This window comes from Oncorhynchus tshawytscha, linkage group LG06 (assembly GCF_018296145.1).
Source record: "Oncorhynchus tshawytscha isolate Ot180627B linkage group LG06, Otsh_v2.0, whole genome shotgun sequence".
Classification (NCBI taxonomy): Eukaryota; Metazoa; Chordata; class Actinopteri; order Salmoniformes; family Salmonidae; genus Oncorhynchus; species Oncorhynchus tshawytscha.
Window position 1 is genome coordinate 29,847,950 of NC_056434.1, and position 20,298 is coordinate 29,868,247.

The 20,298-nt window shown below is 42.9% G+C and overlaps 1 protein-coding gene across 8 annotated transcripts in view; it reads right to left on the bottom strand.

Moving 5' to 3' along the window:
• Window positions 1-1,543: 1,543 nt before the first annotated feature.
• Window positions 1,544-20,298, bottom strand: part of chd2 (chromodomain helicase DNA binding protein 2) — a 34,542-nt gene continuing 15,787 nt past the window's right edge. For 4 of the 8 annotated variants that reach the window (XM_042323155.1, XM_042323154.1, XM_024423556.2 and 1 more), the window contains 35 exons: window positions 19,759-19,845; window positions 19,527-19,588; window positions 18,721-18,840; window positions 16,475-16,645; window positions 16,256-16,389; window positions 15,597-15,822; window positions 15,399-15,499; window positions 15,152-15,193; window positions 13,303-13,493; window positions 13,027-13,151; window positions 12,625-12,841; window positions 12,252-12,341; window positions 11,873-12,063; window positions 11,550-11,738; window positions 11,259-11,418; window positions 10,869-11,021; window positions 10,297-10,368; window positions 9,415-9,564; window positions 9,036-9,184; window positions 8,831-8,927; window positions 8,596-8,688; window positions 8,293-8,466; window positions 7,513-7,682; window positions 7,234-7,415; window positions 6,962-7,100; window positions 6,637-6,787; window positions 6,412-6,528; window positions 6,162-6,284; window positions 5,838-5,978; window positions 5,455-5,568; window positions 5,038-5,216; window positions 4,410-4,509; window positions 4,092-4,296; window positions 3,704-3,965; window positions 1,544-3,566 (listed from right to left, as the gene is read on the bottom strand). In XM_042323155.1, coding sequence (XP_042179089.1) covers window positions 3,266-3,566; window positions 3,704-3,965; window positions 4,092-4,296; window positions 4,410-4,509; window positions 5,038-5,216; window positions 5,455-5,568; window positions 5,838-5,978; window positions 6,162-6,284; window positions 6,412-6,528; window positions 6,637-6,787; window positions 6,962-7,100; window positions 7,234-7,415; window positions 7,513-7,682; window positions 8,293-8,466; window positions 8,596-8,688; window positions 8,831-8,927; window positions 9,036-9,184; window positions 9,415-9,564; window positions 10,297-10,368; window positions 10,869-11,021; window positions 11,259-11,418; window positions 11,550-11,738; window positions 11,873-12,063; window positions 12,252-12,341; window positions 12,625-12,841; window positions 13,027-13,151; window positions 13,303-13,493; window positions 15,152-15,193; window positions 15,399-15,499; window positions 15,597-15,822; window positions 16,256-16,389; window positions 16,475-16,645; window positions 18,721-18,840; window positions 19,527-19,588; window positions 19,759-19,845 — 5,178 coding nt within the window. In that variant the 3' untranslated portion in view covers window positions 1,544-3,265. The remainder of the gene's footprint in view (window positions 3,567-3,703; window positions 3,966-4,091; window positions 4,297-4,409; window positions 4,510-5,037; window positions 5,217-5,454; window positions 5,569-5,837; window positions 5,979-6,161; window positions 6,285-6,411; window positions 6,529-6,636; window positions 6,788-6,961; window positions 7,101-7,233; window positions 7,416-7,512; window positions 7,683-8,292; window positions 8,467-8,595; window positions 8,689-8,830; window positions 8,928-9,035; window positions 9,185-9,414; window positions 9,565-10,296; window positions 10,369-10,868; window positions 11,022-11,258; window positions 11,419-11,549; window positions 11,739-11,872; window positions 12,064-12,251; window positions 12,342-12,624; window positions 12,842-13,026; window positions 13,152-13,302; window positions 13,494-15,151; window positions 15,194-15,398; window positions 15,500-15,596; window positions 15,823-16,255; window positions 16,390-16,474; window positions 16,646-18,720; window positions 18,841-19,526; window positions 19,589-19,758; window positions 19,846-20,298) is intronic. The other 4 variants (XM_042323156.1, XM_042323159.1, XM_042323158.1 and 1 more) reach the window with 4 other exon arrangements.

Consider the following 20,298-nt stretch of genomic DNA (forward strand, 5'->3'; position numbering starts at 1 on the left):
ACTTTGTTACAGCCTTATTCTAAAATTGAGGACATGTTTTATTTCATCAATCTACATACACTACCCTATAATGACAAAGCGTACAGGTTTAGACATTTGCAAATGTATTCAAAATAAAATAAAAACATTAAGTATTCAGACCTTTGCTATGAGACTTGAAATTGAGCTCAGGTGCATCCTGTTTCTACAACTTGGAGTCCACCTGTGGTAAATTCAATTGATTGGACATGATTTGGAATGGCACACAACTGTCTATATAAGGTTTCACAGTTGACAGTGCATATCAGAGCACAAACCCAGCCATGAGGTCGAAGGAATTGTCCGTAGAGCTCCGAGACAGGATTGTGTCGAACAGATCTGGGGAAAGGTAAAACATTTCTGCAGCATTGAAGGTCCCCAAGAACACAGTGGCCTCCATCATTCTTAAATGAAAGAAGTTTGGAACCACTGGGCCAAACTGAGCAATAGGGGGAGAAAGGCCTTGGTCAGGGAGGTGACCAACAACCTGATGGTCACTGTGACAGAGCTCCAGTTCCTCTGTGGAGATGGGAGACCCTTCCAGAATGACAACCGTCTCAGCAGCAGCGGTCCACCGGTCAGGCCTTTATTGTAGAGGGGCCAAACAGAAGCCACTTCTCAGTAAAAGGCAGGACAGCCCGCTTGGCACTTAAAGGACTCTCAGAACATGAAAGTAGATTCTGGTCTGATGAAACCAAGATTGAACTAGTTGGCCTGAATGCCAAGCATCAGGTCTGGAGGAAACCAGGCATCACTCATCTGGATCAATACCATCCCTACGGTAAAGCATGGTGGTGGTAGTATCATGCTGTGGGGATGTTTTTCAGCAGTAGGGACTGGGAGACTAGTCAGGATCGAGGGAAAGATGAATGGAGAAAAGTACAGATCATTGAAAACCTGCTCCAGAGCAATCAGCACCTAAAACTTGGGCAAAGGTTCACCTTCCAACAGGACAACGACCCTAAGTACACAGCCAAGACGATGCAGGAGTGGCTTCAGGACAAGTCTCAATGTACTTGTGGCCCAGCCAGAGCCCGGGCTTGAACTCGATCGAGCATCTCTGTAGAGACGCTCCCCATCCAACCTGACAGAGCTTGAGAGGATTTGCAGAGAAGAATGGGGAAAAATTCCCCAAATACAGTTGTGCCAAGCTTGTAGCATCATACCCAAGACTTGAGGCTGCCAAAGGTGCTTCAACAAAGTACTGAGTAAAGGGTCTGAAGAATACTTATGTAAATGTCATTTTAGTAAAAAATGTGCGACATTTTCATAAACCTGTTTTTGCTTCATTATGGGTTATTGTGTCGATTGACGTTAAAAAACTATTTAATTCATTTTAGAATAAGGCTGTAACCTAACAAAACGTGGAAAAAGTGAAGGGGTCTGAATGCACTGGAAATGTTGTGGGAAGGGTCAAGATTCCCAATGACATCATTAATAGCATTCACAAAGCAATTAACCTTTATCATAATCAGACTGATTGTTGGTCTTATACTTTACTAGATGAATAAACAAGTGACAATGCTTTTCATAATGTAGGAAAGTTTAATACATATGTCTATTAACATTTTTACAGTACATTTCATGTGAAGGGTGGCTTTCACAAATATAAATTATTTCGGCTTGTTTTCAAGAGGACAGGTCCAGGGTCTGTTGCGTGGAGAGAAGGAAGGCGGTGTTGGTTGGCTATTCCTTGTAACAGATCTACACAGATTCACCTGTGTAATGCTGTTTATCCTTTTCCCAATAACTTGTGGGGAGTTACAGAAGAACATGACAAACTAAACAATTTGTTCCCACCTCCAGTCTTCACTTAACAAGCATTCCACAAATCATCCATTGAGAAAAGTCTCAAAACATGACTGTTTAATACTGCATCATTGCTGTAGTGGAGTACACTAATGTACACGAACCCATATACAGTATGAAAATATACACAAAAATAAGGCACAAATGGAGAAGCACACCAAAACACCAGAAATCATAAGAACCAGAGCAGGGCCAGTCTCTGGTTTGGCACTGAACCAGATTGACCAATAACAGCTTGTCATCAACCACATCTGTAAACACTCAAATGTCCCTTTGAAAATTTACCAGAAGTTAGTTACATTGTTTGATTCCCAGCGACAGCAATCTTTTAACTTTAGAGAAAGAGAAAATGATTTCCAGTCTTCTCAAACATCGTTCAATACTTTTATGGGTGGAATAAAGCGGTAGAGTGCAGTACTTCTAGTGCAATGTACGATGCAAAAGTACCATTCATACATAAGACACAGAAATATGGTTGAAATAGCTTCATTCTTTGCACATCTACAAATAAAATGTTATTAGGGATAGCTTAAACATAGTCATAGTGTTCTTCTGAACCTTTGCACAATGAATTACCTTAAATACTGCTTAGAAAGTTGTCCTTTCATTAGGTCCTCAACTTATCAGCGAGTAAGTGGTTTTTATCAACTTAAAGAAACTTGCAATGATGAATGTCTTTTCAGAAGAATGATTATCAACAGTAATGAGAAATGCTCATTAAAACCTTTTAAATAGTCATTCTGAGGACTAGGTACTGGCAAGCTGACTAACTTACTATTCTCCACTTCAATTTAGACATACGGATGCACTCCCATTTGGATTTGGGGAAGAAGGTGCATCTCTTTATTAAATGATGATAGTTGCACGACCATCTCAACATTAAGACTCATAAACATTTGAAGGTGAGGGTGACATGATAAATATAACATTTTTACAGAAACATTTCCTATGGACATCATAATGGCATAAAGCTAAACACAAAAAAGAAAATCAAAGTCATGGTTCCTTTGGGAATAATCCCATACCTCTAACAGTCAAAAAGGCCAAATACTGTAGGCACTTTTATGTTCCAAGATCAGTCAACATCAACCTTTTAGGCATTGTAAGCTTTCCCCAGATAATAGTCCATGGGACTAGTGATCCACAGGCATTTTACAGACTCACCACTAACACTGACTGATCACCTGTCATTTCATCTAAAAAAAACAACATCTGTAATAGATTTCAATATGGGCACAGACAGTTCACTACCACAGTCACACCCGGAGGAGGGGTTTGGTGTTTGCTGGTAAACAGAGTATTTGCGACTGAGGGTGTGTCAGGCCAAGCAAACCAGTGAGTCTAGCCAGCCCAGACCTGTCCTTCAGCAGCATGTGGAGTTCACACTGTGTTCATCACCTGAACAAAATACACTCACATTGTCCTTCAGCGACAGTCCTCATGTCTTCCTGTTGTTCCAGTTTAAATCAGCCGCAGCTGCTTTCTGCTCTGCAGTCCGCTCTGCAGTTGGCGAGCGCGAGTCCTGGGGGGACTTCTGCGCCTGTGGGGAGCGTGGGTCCAGCAGGGGGGGGGGTTTGATGTCTGGATAGGGCCGGGTGAAGTGTTCTGGCCCTGCTGGCCCCGGGGGCCCCCTATGCTCTGGCATCCTCACCCTGAAGTCTTGGGGATGGCCTCCACTCCCCCTGAAGTCTTGGGGAGGACGGAAGTCATCGCCGCGTCTCCGCTTTGAGTCTGGATGTCTGGAGCGAGAGGGATGTCTTTCAGAGATTACTACTACAGAGCTACAAGCTATCGCAAGTCATATGGTTTTAGCATTACATTTCAATACTGACAAATACAAACCTCTACATTGTGTTTGAAAAGGCCTAATTCTCACCTGTCGTAATAGGCACGACGGTCCCTGTGTTCTCGGTCGCTGTCATACTGGTCATACGGCCTCTTCCGAGGGGAGCTGCTGCTGCCGCCACTACGGTAACTACTAGAGCTGCTGCGGTAGGAGTCTTCACGTGGACGACGGTCACCATAGTGATGGTCCTTATACCGATGGGCGTCATATGGATGATGCCGCTCGCTTTGCCAGGGCTGGTTGCTATTTCCAGGGTAGTTGTATTTACGATCTCGCTGCCAATCTCCTCGATCTTTTATAATAAGATAAAAGTGGCCCGTGAAGTGTCGTGCTCATTTTAAAAAAAATATAGAAATCCACACAATTGCTGCAAAGTTGTAGAATTGTGCATACTTCATACAAAATAAACAACTCTTACCATCATTTCCAAAGTGTCGCTTGTTGGACTGGTTGTAGCCTTCTCTGTGGGGACCATGGGGGGACGTTGGAGAGGGGTGGGGCATGCCTGGATGAGACTTGGACGATGGCTGGGTGCCGGTGGAGTCTCGACTGGAACCAGACGCCTCTGCTCGGAAAGTCTTTTTCCTGCCTGACGGGTCATCCCCCTTTTTTCTATGCTCCTTCTGAGAATTAGCAAAGGGTCAAGCACAGGACCAAGCAAAAATAACATTTGTCTGGTTGTACTTGTTACAGAAGCCTGTGAGTTTTCATACTAGGAGAAAAGAGACCAGCTCACCTCCTCCTCCCGAGACCGCTTCTTCTGAGCCATCTTGTACAGCTTGTGAAGCTTCCTCGCTCCAAATTCTGTGAACTTAGACACAAAAATCCAGAGGTTCCTGCCAAACAAAGCCATCTTGGTAAGTCATGTTAAGTCACAGACTTACCCTTAATATGGAGAACTATTTTAATGAAACTCAATGGCATCAGAATTAAAAACATAGATTGATCTAAATGACCAAGGAGTTGGTTTCATAATCAAACCTTCAGTGCATACACTGAGTGTACAAAACATTAGGAACACCTGTTCTTCACATGACAGACTGACCAGGTGAAAGCTATGATCCCTTATTGATGTCACCTGTTAAATCCACTTCAAATCAGTGTAGATGAAAGGGAGGCGAAAGGTTAAATAAAGCGCTCAACTGTTTCCCGTGTGTATCAAGAATGGTCCACCACCCAAAACGACATCAAGCCAACTTGACACAACTGTGGGAAGCATTGAAGTCAACATGGGCCAGCATCCCTGTGGAACGCTTTCAACACCTTGTAGAATCCATACAAAAAAGGATGCAACTCAATATTGGAAAGATGTTCCTAATTTTTTGTACACTCAGTTTATAACTTATGGTTGGCTGAGGGCTTACCGACGCCATGTTTTGACATGATCTGGGTCGCTGTAGGCTTTAAGGCACTCAGTGATGCGGTCTCCTATCTTTAGCAGGCAGGTGCGTGTGTGTTGGAGCTGCTCCTGAACAGACAGGCCCTCGTCAGGCTTATCCAGCTGTTTTAGGGCCTTCTTCACCGGCCTCATGCGCTCCTTACACTGGACAAACACACACAGACAGTTTACTCCGCTAAGTACAAGAGAGTGCAAAGCCAAAGATGATCCTTGTTTCAATTATCCTCAGCTGTAACAGAACATCCATTATGTTTGACATATTACATGGCTTATTAACACCTACATTAGTCTTCAATGTAGTTAATATGTTTCCTTATCCTGTCCACGCCGGTAGGTAACTAGCATGGCCATGCTCTAGTCATTACAGGGTGCAATAACTCACTATGCTGAAGTTCTCTTGGTCCAGCTCATCGTCCTCCTCTCCGATGGGAACAGGGTCACTCCCAGCAGTAATGTGGACCGGCCCCTGGGGCTTCTTCCCTTTAGCTCCTTTTGCCTGAGACACAGATAAACAAACAGACACACCACCAAGCAGGTTAACACAGATCTCCATACAAACACCCGCACAGTGACACTATCCCTCCCGGTGATCCAGGAGCAATCTTATAACCTAATCTGTACACCCCATCTTGCTCCTAAATCCACCACCAACAACACAGACAAAGCTACATGTTCCCCCATTTGTTTGGAAACAGAAATGGTTAGTGGGTGTGAGATTGTATACTACCGCAGCACAAGGCATAAAGTTTGCCACTACCAAAGTACCTTTTCTTTTTTTGGCTTCGGACGTTTTTTGTCTTTGTCCGCGTCCTTCTCTTTTTTAGGAGTTCCGTGTTTTTCTTTGTTCTCTTTGTTATCCTTTTTCTTCTGCCTCTTCTTTGTGGGAGTTTTTTCAGTCCCGTCATCCTGGTTAAATAAAGAACACGGAATGGTAAATAAGTAAACTAGTTCTGGTGGACTACCAACAAAGACTGCATCACATTTCCCTTGTTTTCTCTATCCCGGTATTCTGTAACCAACAAGAAACTCCCTTGTGAAAAGGCTGGTGGTTGATAGGCAGGTAGAGCTGGGTGTTTTGAGATGACTTACCCTCACCTCCCCTTCCTCTGAGGGGTTGTCTGACATGCGGGGGGAGGAGATGTCATTGCCCTGTTCATCTTTAGGGGCCTTGTTCTCTTTCTTCACCCGAGGCTTCCTCTTCTTCACTTTGGCCTGGGAGGGGGGGAGAGATATGATGAGCCAATGGGGTATATACTGTGCAGAAACCAATACCAGACAGACTGTACATTTATTATTTAAGAGAGGTCCTGTTAAACAGAGCAGCCATGTCTTTTCTAACCTCCTCCTTAGTAACATCTTTACAGTCCGCTTCTTTCTTCAGCATCTTCAGAAGGTAGTCTGATCTGGCCTGCAACTGCTTCCCTTGAGGTTTCTTCTCTGGGTCATCTGGGAGAATCTGTGCATATAGAATACAATTTGTTAACAGGAGCCAATCTAACACACAGCTTTATAGTTTCATCGAGTTCCACAGCTTTCTGAGAACATTTTTTATTCTGACGGTTACCTTGTCTGCGAGTTTGAGATCGGGGTCGGTCTTCATCAGATCCCAGTTTCCGTAGCCATGCTCATAGACCCCCAGCAACAGTTGAGTGTCATCCTGCAGATCCCAGTCCACGTCAAAGTGAGGCACCTTCACTCTGCAGGTCAGTTGGAATCTGTGGCGAAAAGAGGAGAGGTGGTCAAACCCTCTGCTACTGCAGCCCATCATGACAATGCCCTGGTGTCTGCATCAGTTGTTACCTCTTTGACCCACATCTGTTATAGTAATATTTATTTTCATCTGATAAAATGTTTCACAGGCCTCAGATATATCTGCAATGGTAACTTACTGGTTTCTCTCAGTAGGATTAGCTGGCACAGCTTTGTGCAGTGGCTCAAACTCCTCCTCGTGCTGAATGATGGACTTGGCATTGACCTGCACTCCTGAGATCTTGATGTTAATACCTCTGCGCTTCCCAGGGCCTTTGGCTAAAGGAACCGGGTATGCATGAGTCAAAACATTAGCACACACATTCTAAGCCCTGATTCCTAAAAATCTGAATCAGGCAGGCCGTCAGACAGACAGGCAGGCAGGCCGTCGGAAGCAGTCAGACACACTCACCTTCACTGGGATTCTCTCTGAGGTGCTCTTCATGCTCTTGGACAGCCGTCACACAGCTGCTATGGATCAGCTCGCCCAGTCTCTTCAGGTCTGCCTGGGATTTGTCCACCAGCTCTGAGTCCCGGGCAATGCCCTCCAGCCTTTCAAGCGGAGCTCCAAATTTCTTATAAGCCTTGATGAACCTGGTGAAGGAAAGTGTAAAACATGAACTAAGTGTTTAATGAAACACTGAGAAATCATTCTAAAAATCAGTCTAAATGGCCAAAGAGACCTACAAACCTGCGGATCTCTGCATCAGTAAAACCCTCCACGTTGTTCTTGCGGGCTCTGGGCCTGCCTCTCCTCTTTGGCTTCTTGTCATCGCCGCTGTCGTCCGTCTCGCTCTCGGAGCCCGAGGAGCGGTGCTTCAGCTTGGAGCCAACGTCACTGTCACTGTCGTTGGCTTGGGCCTGCAATTAATAGACACAATACAACCTTCAGACACAACAAGCAAATCCTATTTCCTACTGATTGTAATTGCCCAATGCCTTTTTGAGTTATGAATACTTCTGAATGCTGAAATGTTTAAGGATGTTTGTTTTCTCTACTATAATATTAAATAAAATCAAGAGAAAATCTAATCAAGAATTATAATTGAATCACACTAATGAATAATTGAGGTGACTCTTCCATGCATTTCATGAATTTGGATAATATCCTATGCTGTTGAAGTTTATCTGTGTGATATAAATACCCACTGTTGCATCACAAGGGACAATGCTGCTATAAGCCCTAATGATTCATTAAGGAAGCTTCTCATGCAGGAGATTCACATACACACGCAGTGGAATCACCAGGGATTCACCTACACCGTGAGGCAGTAAACACCTCATTACCACCCCATCAGACCCCCAGTCCCCCGACAGAGAGCAGGAGAGGATGAAAGTAAACAGTTCAGCAGCACACACATTCCCTGGGGAAGCCCCTTCACACACAGGCACCTGAGCTGCACCATGGAGTAGTCACATCTCTGTCATGCTCAAGAGATCTAACGTGAGATGTGTGTTCTCTCCTGTATACCCTCTTATTGGAGCTCCTGCTTCTAGGCAGCATGTAGATGTCCTCCATCTCCTTCTGCTTCTGCTCCTCCTCCAGCCTCCGCCGCTGGTCCTCCGGGATGATGTCGTCCCAGTCAGGCACCATCCGCTCCACCATCTCTGGAGCACTCTCCTCCATGTTGGAGAAGTTGGCCACCTGGAGGGAGACACACATGTACTGTCTGAGACTGGGAATAATATTCTATCTTTAGTTAGAATAGTAGCTAAAGGTATTCAGAGAAGTATTGTGAAAAGCAGGCTGAGAGTTGGTTCAACTTCTAGGTACCTTGAACTGAGAGAGAAGCTCATCTGTGGCACTTGATCCCTGGTCACTTTCTCTGGTTTCAGCCAACCGCAAGATCTCATCAATATCCATCTCCTGCAAGGGCGAAAAGAGAAAGGTACAATGTAAAGGACAAGAAACGCAGACATTCTGCAAATCTGGAAGTTTGAAAATCGATCACTCATACAATTTAACTTTCAACAGAGTACATAATCAATAGAAATGCGTGTCTGTGTACCGTAGGTTCAGTCTCCTCTCCTTCTGCCTCTTTGAACAGATCTTCAGCTCCAAACTTCAGAATGGCAGTCAACTCATCTTTATTGAATGGGTTGGAGCTGTGAAAAGATGTTGATGTTAAGTTAAGAAACTGAGGGACCTCATGTTTTCAGTCAAAGCAAAATATCACTCAAAGACTAGTAGACCGCATGGTGAAGTTTCCTCACTTTGAATTTCCGGAGTTGTTATCCAATACAGTTCGACCAGTGGTGTCCATTCTCTGAATTACAAGATGGTCCAAAACCATCTTCTTCTTGGCCCTCTCAATAATGTCCTCCTCCACAGATCCCTTTGTGACCAAGCGATAGATATTCACCTGTTCAGAAATACAAGGAGACATCTAAACGTCTCACTCACAAAGTTGGAAGACAAACATTTTCCATGATGGCTCTGCCAAAGAAAACGTATGCCAAACTGATTACTAACGTCCTACTGTACCTCACAGGTTTTATTCATTAGGATCAAGTCACCAGAATCAGACCAACAATCTTGTGCTTAGCTAAACCTTCCCTTAATACTTAGGACAGTGGGTCTAGTTGTAGATACCTGCTTCTTCTGGCCAATCCTGTGAGCCCTGGCCTGAGCCTGCAGGTCGTTCTGAGGGTTCCAGTCAGAGTCAAAGATGACCACAGTGTCTGCAGAGGCAAGGTTGATACCCAAACCTCCAGCTCTTGTGGACAGCAGGAAACAGAAGTCCTGGACAGAGAGGGGGGATTTCTATTCTCAAAACAAATCACATAGTGCATCACACCAAACCTGCTGAACATCACAGGTGAAGGGACAAAATGCCTGAAGTAGAGAACATGTCAAGTCTGATAACTGTTCTTGTGGCTTTTATGGTGTGGGTTCACACTTTATTTGGATATTCCCATATAGATGATCCACAGATGGTCATATATCAACAAACTACCTATTGATAAGAAACTGCTTGTTAAGGTTACAGTAAAGGTGAGGTTTAGAACAAGTGTTAGGATAAGGGTTAAGATTTGAGCTAGGGTTAGTAGATAGTTAGTTGAAATGTTGACAGTTATTGAACATCTACAAACCATCTACTTGGGACGATCCAAATAAAGTATTACCTGATGTGGTAAAACACACCAGGTAACAGTCACGGCCATTTTGTTTTTACTTGGTTGAGCTACGCTATCACAGGTCAGTAAATGTGTCTTGCTAAATTTACCTCAAAAGAATATGATAACTTCTGAGGAAAATACATCTTAACACTAGATGAAACAATGTACTGGCTGTCATGTTAATGTATGGTATCACTATGGTTATCTTCAGGTAGATACGTCGCTGAGTAAGTGAAATGCATACCAACGGAGTTCCGACGCAGATTCAGGGCTGACATAGACACTTCAAATATCAACGCCTCGAATGTTCAGACCTGCAATCTGCAATAGCTAAAACATAGTATAGATGACATACCTCAGAACCTTCAGCATTAAAGTGGTCAAGTGCTTGTTTTCGTATTTCTCCCTTTATGGAGCCATCCAGGCGCTGAGAAGAGAGGGAAGGAGAGAGTTCTCAGGCCTTGGAACCTTGCCTGAACTCCAAACCCTAAGATCCCACTTGGGAATGCTCATCTATACATGGCATTATATGATCCATCAGGCAAGCAGCATATTGTCAAAGATAATTACAACATTAAAACTATGTCTAGTTCTTTACCTGTGCTAAGACCCAGTGGTCACTCTGGCTCTGGGGACCAGCCAGTCCCCATCAAAAATAACTTGAGGATAAAAATAACTATGCAAGAGCATGTTTGCGGCAACACTGACACATGAGTCGGTTAACATCTGAGTGGACTCCAACACTGCTCCAATATCTCAACAGCTACTGAAAACACCCTCACTAAGTCACCATAATAAAGATGTATTAACATTTAATGGAGACGTAAGAGAACAAGGACAAGTCATGCAGAATAAAAGAACAGCAGGTACACTACTGAAGGGTTGGACCTGCTGCCTTGCCATCCCCTGGGCTGTGTTATACCCTACCTGGAATGGGTAGCGCTTCAGGGCCAGGTACTCAGCCAGGATGTCCAACATGCGCACCATCTGGGAGAAGATGAGGACTCTGTTACCCCTGTCCCGAAGTCTGGTCAGTAGCTTGTCCAGAAGAACCAGCTTCCCACTGCCCCTCACCAACGCCTGAGATAAGCAAAAGGTCAACCTTAGGGAAATTAACATCTCTTCTCCACCCTCTAACAAACCGATACGTTAGTGTGGCTACATGTAATCATGCTCTGCTGCCATTTTAACCAATGAGGGTATTTCTAAATGTTCAAAACAGCAAAAGTAGAGATAATTAGTCCACTGTATTATCACATGGACATAACACATCTTTTGCCATAATGCGCTGAGCTGAGCTCTTCTTGCTAGTCCTACCTGCAGGTGCTCCTGTGGAGTGTCACACTCTTCCTCAGGCTGTTTGATGAGGAAACCATGGTTAGTGCACTTCTTCAGCTCCATGACGATGTTGAGGAAGCCAGAGGAGCTGCCGCGGGTGCCTTTCTGCAGGGCTCTGAAGTTCCTGGTCAGAATCCACCTGAAACAAGCACCAAAACACACCACCAGTTAACTTCAGGGACAAGGAGTAAGACCTTAGATACTGCTCAAATCATCTGTCCAGACAGGCAGACATGGATAGACAGAAGCGCAACATTTGAGGGAACGTACTTGTAGTACTGCTTCTGCACAGCAGACATGTCCACACGGAGGATCTGTTCTACCTTGGCAGGCAGGGATTTCTCCACATCCTTCTTTACACGCCTCAGGAGGAAGGGCTCAAGGACTTTGTGAAGGCTCTGGTAGCCATTGTCAGTCCCTTTACCATGCTCACTTTCAAAATCTTCCCAATTTTCAAACCTTCAGAGGGGGAGAGTACAATTGCATCGAGATAAGAACACTGTAAATGAATACAAATGCACAGGTTGTTCTTCTCAAAGTCCACATTTGCCAAAATATACATGATGCATTTTATAGAGAGGAGAAGTACATACTTGTCAGGCATAAGGAAGTGCAGAAGGGACCACAGCTCTTTGAGAGAGTTCTGCAGTGGTGTCCCTGTGATAAGAAGTCTGTGGTTGGACCGGAACTCGATCAGGGTTTTGTACAACAGGGAGTCGTCATTCTTTAGCCTGTGAGCTTCATCCACACCCAAGAAAGCCCAGTTTATGTTCCCCAACACCCCCTATGGACAGACCACACACATTGAGTGAGTGGAGAGTTGTATTCAATCAAACAATTAAATGTTTTGTCTTTTTTATATTTTAAATAATCACAAAATGTGTACTATTTTGGCCAGTACAAATCGAAGCCGATTCAGTATATCGAAATGCATCTGTCTGAAAATGCTTCCAAGAAATACAGATGCCTTACCTTGTCTTTCAGTAGAATTTCATACGTGGTTATAAGTGCATTGAACTTTATTCTCTTTGTCTGATGGCATACCCACTCATAGTCACGGATCTGTTCAACACAAAAGCAAAGCAGAGGTGCGGCAGGTAGCCTAGTAGTTAGAGCGTTAGGCCAGTAACCGAAAGGTTGCTAGATCAAATCCCCGAACTGACAAGGTAAAAATCTGTCATTCTGCCCCTTAAGGCACTTAACCCATAAATAAGAATTTGTTCTTAACAGACTTGCCTAGTTAAATAAAGGTTAAATAAAAAATGAAAGAGGGGGACATTCATTTTTGGTTGGCAACAAGACTACAACGCTTCTTTCGAGTTTTGTAAAGAGGAGATTTCCGTACCGATTTCCTGCTCATCACGTCTCCCAAGTAGACCACCACGTTCATATCGGGGGCCCAGGTGTCAAACTCTCTCTGCCAGGAGGTGAGGGTGGATAGGGGTACCACCACCAGGGAGGGCCCATACAGCTGGTGCTGGTGGAACATGTAGGACAAGAACGAGATGGTCTGGATGGTTTTCCCCAGACCCATCTCATCAGCCAGGATCACACTATTGCACCTGAAAAACACAGAACATGGAGTCTTATTAGGGTTACATTAATGCTAAAATGACCTACGAACTACCTAATTCCAGGTAATTAACAGTACACCTCAGTACAGTATCAGTACATCCACTAAATGATATGATTAAAACAGTAATAATCTCTACTGTTTCTCTAGTGTCCCTCGTGACTTGATGTATACCTGCACCAGGAGTGAGCCAGCCAGTTCAGTCCATCTAACTGGTAATCTCTCAGCTGCAGGTTCTCATCCCCAATGTACGATGGCTGGTTCTTTAGTGCAACAAATCTGGGCCTCTGTTTCAACACCTGAAATTAGAGTTAGAAAATCACTGCACTGTTCTGAAATTATCATAGCTACATATTGTACATTTTTGTGTTCTAGCTGATATTAGTAAATGTTTAAATAAAACAATTGTGATGAGTATTGATGTGCAATCTATCTAGTCGGGACACTTTCCTCACTCACTTTGCAGTCTTTGGAGGGGACTGTTTTACTGGAGTTCCTGTTGGTGAAGCCGTCTATACAGTGCTGGAACTTCTTCCCCAGCAGAGCTCCATCCTCCCAGCTGCACTCTGAATAAGGCAGGCCCATCCACTTACACAGGTACTCTGGCTCATTGGAAGAAGCACCATTCTTGTGGCTGTGAGCTGGTGTACAGTGAAAACAACATCTTCAGTGAAAATGTTTTTCAGAAGGTTTTATTCAAAATGTGCTTAGTATGATAATGAAGATGCACTACATGACCAAACATATGTGGACATCTGCTCGTCAAACATCTCATTCCAAAATCATGGGCATTAATATGTAATTGGCCCCATCTTTGTTGCTATAACAGCCTCCACTCTTCTGGGAAGGCTTTCCACTAGATGTTGGAACATTGCTGTGGGGACTAGCTTCCATTCAACCACAAGAGTATTGGTGAGATTGGGCACTGATGTTGGTCAATTAGGCCTGGCTCACAGTCAGCGTTCCAATTCATCCCAAAGGTGTTCAATGGGGTTGAGGTCAGGGCTCTGTGCAGGCAAGTCAGATCTCAACAAACCATTTCTGGACCTCACTTTGTGCACAGACAAGGGCATTGTCATGCTGAACAGGAAAGGGCCTTCCCCAAACTGTTACCACAAAATTGGAGTCACAGAATCGTCTAGAATGTCATTGTATGCTGTAGCATTAAATTGGCACTATGCAGTCGGGCAGGTAGCATTCTCCTGGCATCAGCCAAACCCAGATTCGTCCGTCGGTCTGACAGATGGTGAAGCATACTTCATCACTCCAGAGAATGTGTTTCCACTGCTCCAGAGTCCAATGGCGGTGAGCTTTACACCACTCCAGCCAACGTTTGGCATTGCGCATGGTGATCTTAGGCTTGTGTGCGGCTGCTCGGCCATGGAAACCCATTTCATGAAGCACCAGACGAACAGTTCTTGTGCTGACGTTGCTTCCAGAGGCAGTTTGGAACTTGGTAGTGAGCGTTGAAACCGAGGACAGATGATTTTTACCCACTACGCACTTCAGCACTTCCATTCTGTGAACTTGAGTGGCCTACCACTTCGCGGCTGAGCCGTTGTTGCTCCTAGACGTTTCCACTTCACAATAACAGCACTTACAGTTGACCGGGACAGCTCTAGCAGGGCAGAAATTTGATGAATTAATTTGTTGGAAAGGAGGCCTCCTTTGACGGTGCCACATTGAAATTCACTGAGCTCTTCAGTAAGGTCATTCTACTGCCAATGTTTGTCTATGGGGATTGCATAGCTGTGTGCTTGAATTTATACACCTGTCAGCAATGGGTGTAGCTGAAAAAGCAGAATCCACTTATTTTAACAGGTGTCCACATACTTTTGTATATATATCACTAGCCACTTTAAACAATGCTACCTAATATAATGTTTACATACCCTACGTTATTCATCTCATATGTATACGTATATACTGTACTCTATATCATCTACTGCATCTTTATGTAATACATGTATCACTAGCCACTTTGTTTACATACTCATCTCATATGTATATACTGTACTCGATACCATCTACTGTATCTTGCCTATGCCGCTCTGTACCATCACTCATTCATATATCTTTATGTACATATTCTTTATCCCCTTACACTTGTGTGTATAAGACAGTAGTTTTGGAATTGTTAGTTAGATTACTTGTTGGTTATTACTGCATTGTCAGAACTAGAAGCACAAGCATTTTGCTACACTCGCATTAACATCTGCTAACCATGTGTATGTGACAAATAAAATTTGATTTGATTTGATAGTGTATGATAATGTTGGTGATGACATGAGGGACTTACAAGGAAAATCCGAGAGACCCTGTGTCTTCCCGGTTTTAGTCGCTGAAAATAATAATAATAACATCTCAAATGACATTCCCCAAATAGCTATAATTGTTGATTACACTAATTCTGTAAATATATTATAAAGTGTGAAGAAAGAAGGTAAGTCTGTTGTAATAATCACAATTTTGTCAAATATATTTTCATCGATGAACCATTGCCGCTAGTCAATGAAGACACATTTCAAAGGAGTTTAGTTTCTTACCAATGACTCTCTCCAGAATATGGAACTGCTTATTTAAATCAGTGGTTAGCTCTTGCTGGCAGTTGTAATATTCTGAATCCTCAGGGGATGCTTTGCTCAACCTATGGAAGATAATCAGTGTCATCAAGTAAAAGAACAACACTGAAAGATAAAACTTCAATTGTAGCTACTTTACATTTGTACACAACAAGCCCTCACCAAGCACTGAGCTCATCGTTCTTCTTCTTGAAGTTATCTAGTTTCTTGAGTCCCTTGACCTTCTGTTGAGTGAGGGACTCAATGCTCTCCCAGGTGTTGTGGATGTAGGACCAGCCTTTCCACTTGATCAGGTAATGGATCTCTCCCTCATCCTTCTCTGGGTCAAAGTCGGCTCCTGGGTCCCCATTTTCCTCAACAGCATACTGGGTAGTGGAAGCCCCGCAGGCTAAAATGGATACACACACAACATTCGGACATTAATATTTTCAATGTCTGAATATTATTCACAGTATAGATTCCTAACCAGGAGGCAGCCGCTAGAGTAAACAGATATCTTGTCTAGCATCGTAATATGAGCACCTCGGTTACTGTCTCTTTCAACACCAGAGTGTACTATAAAGCAGGATCAATTAGTTATCCAGCTAACTTTGATAAACCACAAAAAATGTATATTCTGGTTTATTTAAAAAGAGAAACTTAGATACGAGTTTTCATTTGTTGAATCAATTAGACTATGCCCATTTCAAGCCTATCAGAATATTTAGGCAAGCTATCTGTCTAACTCCTTGATCCTGCTTTGTAGTAAACCCTTCTGCTGGCAATGTCTATCTAGATGGGTTAACACAATACAGGTGAGATACTAAGTGAGGATGTATCACCTCCTTTTTTGCCTGTCCTGGTATCCATGATCTTCTCAATGGTCTCGCTGTCATCTTCCGGCTCCACCTCAGCTCCATCCATCTCTATCAGGTCGTCAGAGTCAGTCTCAAAGTCATTTTGGTCCTCCTTGTAACTGTAACAAACCAACACAATGCATGTCATGCACTGTAAACAATTTCCTTCATTTTTTATATTGAACAAGTGAAACATTGACATACCTGACTTTAGCAGACACCCTTCGCCGGGTTTGTCTCTTTGGGGTATCTTCGTCATCATCATCATCATCATCATCGTCGTCATCATCTTCCTCCACAGATGACTCTTGTTTCCTGGTTTTCCTTCCCTTTGGAGGCTGCTGTTTTTTGACTGTAGATGATTTGTTCTTTGGTCTGTAAAATATTGAGTTAAATACACACATATACCACTTCTAACCACTCTGCAAGACAGCCTACTTACTAGTTTTCCTCTAACAGCTCTAGCTGACTATAATCACTCCTAACAATCTGACTCACACCAATGGCCTTGAGACAGCTTTCAACCCTCCAACCTCAGCAATATTAATAATTTATTGTTGATAGGCTTACAGGTGAATTTCTTAATTAAATGCCTTTAGAATACCAAGTGATCCTAAAGCCTACAAAAATATTTAATGTACGGTCCATTTGGAAAGTACTCAGATCCCTCAAATTTTTTCACATTTTATTACATTACAGCCTTCTAAAATTGATTAAATTGTTTTTTTCCCCTTAATCTACACACAATACCTCACAGTGACAAGGCAAAAACAGGTTTAGAAATTTTTGCAAGTGTATTACAAATATAAAAACTGAAATATCACATTTACATAAGTACCCTTTAGTCAGTACTTTGTTTAAGCACATTTGGCAGCGAATACAGCATTGACTCTTCTTGGGTATGACACTACAAGCTTGGCCCACCTGTATTTGTGGAGTTTCTCCCCTTCTTCTCTGCAGATACTCTCAAGCTCTGTCAGGTTGGATGGGGAGCATTGCATCAAATCTATCTTCAGGTCTCGAGAGCGAGATGTTCGATCGGGTTCAAGTCCTGAGTTGTCTTAGCTGTGTGCTTAGGGGCATTGTCCTGTTAGTAGGTGAACCTTCACCCCAGTCGGATGTTCTGAGCGCTCTGGAGCAGGTTATCATCAAGGATCTATCTGTACTTTGCTCCGTTCATCTTTGCCTCGATCTTGACTAGTCTTCCAGTCCCTGCCGCTGAAAAATATCCCCACACCATGATACTGCTACCACCATGCTTTGCCGTAGGTACGGTGCCAGGTTTCCTCCAGACGTGACGCTTGGCATTCGGGCCAAAGAGTTCAATCTTGGTTTCATCAGACCAGAGAATATTGTTTCTCATGGTCTGAGAGTCCTTTAGGTGCCTTTTGGCAAACTCCAAGTGGGCTGTCATGTGCCTTTTACTGAAGAGTGGCTTCCGTCTGGCCACTCTACGATAAAGGCCTGACTGGTAGAGTGCTGCTGAGATGGTTGTCCTTCTGGAAGGGTCTCCCATCTCCACAGAGGAACTCTGGAGCTCTGTCAGAGTGACCATCGGGTCCTTGGTAATCTCCCTGACCAAGGCACTTCTCCACCAATTGCACAGTTTGGCCGGGAGGCCAGCTCTTGGTGGTTCCAAACTTATTCCACTTAAGAATGATGGAGACCACTGTTCTGTCTTGGAGCTCAAGGGACAATTCCTTTGACCTTATGGTTTTGTTGTTGCTCTGATATGCACTGTCAACTGTGGGACCTTATATAGACAGGTGTGTGCCTTTCCAAATCATGTCCAATTAATTGAATTTACCACAGGTACAAACATCTCAAGGACGGATCAATGGGAACAGGATGCACCTGAGCTCAATTTCGAGTTTCATAGCAAAGGGTCTGAATACGAATGTACATTTATTTTTAACACATTTCTAAAAACCTGTTTTTGCTTTGTCATTATTGGGTATTGTGTGTAGATTGCGGAGAAATGTTATTTATTTAATCAATTTTAGAAGCAGTAGCATAACAAAATGTGTAAAAAGTCAAGGGGTCTGAATACTTTCCAAAGGCACTGTAGCTGATAATGTTAGCAAGCCTTCATCAGAACATCATTTTGGTTGACTTTAGGATTTAACTGTTCTTTTTTTGGTCATCCTTCTGAGTCTAAATGCAAATATTCACTGCAATATAACAATATAGAATAGAATAATGCATATCATAGTTGATACAACATATTAAATGCACAGTAATAAATAATACACAGAAGAACATTTTGAACAATTATCAGATTGGAATTGACCGATTTCATATTTTGTATGTGACTGAAGGCTAAAAAGAAACCCGGCCATACAGCACTTTCAAAGCCAAAAAAGCACTACAACAGCCAGTTTCTGATCACACAATGGACATGAAAGTGGACAGATTAGCTGTCTGAAGGCCAGGCTTCACTACACCCTTACCTTCTAGCAGGAAGTCGTCTGGATCTAACTTTTTTCTCTTCCTGCTCACTGTCTGCACTGCTGGCATCCTCCTCATCATCATCATCATCATCATCCGATTCATCACTTTTCCAGGTATTTCTTACAACACAGAAATACCACAAGTTCACCCTTTGGGTTTATTAATGCTCTACACCGGGCTTAGGGGGCTCTGGTTAGCAAGATTTGATCAGGTAACTAAACATAAAGTAAAGTTCTGAAGACCACCTCAGTCTTGCTGTCTGAATCTCCTAATGAGCCACTTTAGACAAGCACAAATATCCACATATGCATGAAAATGGCAAGGACAGTATCCAGAAAATTATTGGAAAAAATAATGACAAATACAAACGCCACTGAATTGAAAGATCAAACCAAATATATGTCTTGCACTTACATCCAGAGTGTCATGGGATACTATGGCTATATGTTCATGATATCAAGCAAGAATGTGATCCAAGGTTATGGAAGAGTCTAATTGGATAGCAGAAAGTGCATTTTGGAAGCAAAAAAAACATGGATTGCCAGTAATACAAACATGTGCTACAGATAACGAACGTCATCTATGGCATTTGTCGGTTTAACTAACCCATTTACAATTGATTTGACAAGTAGACCTAAGTCATGATTCAAATGAGTTATTCTACACATAGCCCAACATTGAGCAGAATTTGGCACAACATAATAAATTCATCCCACGACATGATAGATTTAAGTGGATAAGAATCAATCAAAATCGAGAAGAAAATAAAACTGAAAATTACAAATCGAATAATCTCAATACTCACTCTTTCTTCTTCTGTCGTGGTGCTTTTCTTTTAGGACTTTCACCTTCGGAGTCACTGCTACCCTGCAAGTGTGTTGAAATTGATTACATCTCAATGAGAGATTAGGCTTTGCAGCTAAATTGACTGAGACACCAATAAACCCACATGACATACACTAGAAGTTTTTTGGAAGTTTTCTTTAAAGAATATCCATTCAGCAGTATTTCAGTAGATTTCATGTTGCACTTCTTACCCCAGCTCCAATATTGAGACGAGCAGGTTCTTGTCTACTGCGATTTGATCGCCTGACCCCATAGACATCTGGATGCTCTTCCCACATCTGGAATCAAATACCAAATTGGATCATTGCATCCTTGCCATTTTCTGTCTCCAACCCAATTGAGACAGGACTCCATTTCTAAATATGCAGTGTCCATGCATACAAGCTGTGTAACTGATGGCGCAATATATCCCAGAGCTGACTTGGTGAAAAATCTGTTGATGTGCCCTTGTGGGCACTTAACCCTAATTGCTTCTGAATCTGAACGGAATCTGAAGACGCTCTATATAAGTGTCTGCTAAATGACTAAAATGTAAATACAGTACATGTCTTCTTCTGGCCTGGTATAGAAAATCTGATTTACAATCTAGAAACCATCAGGCAAATAATCATCAGGTAAATAATGGTATAACCAAATATGGGGAAAGTAGGATACCAAGTCTGTGGTATAACTATATGCATTCAACTGAAATGGTGCTTATATATATATTTATATTTACATAGACCACAGAC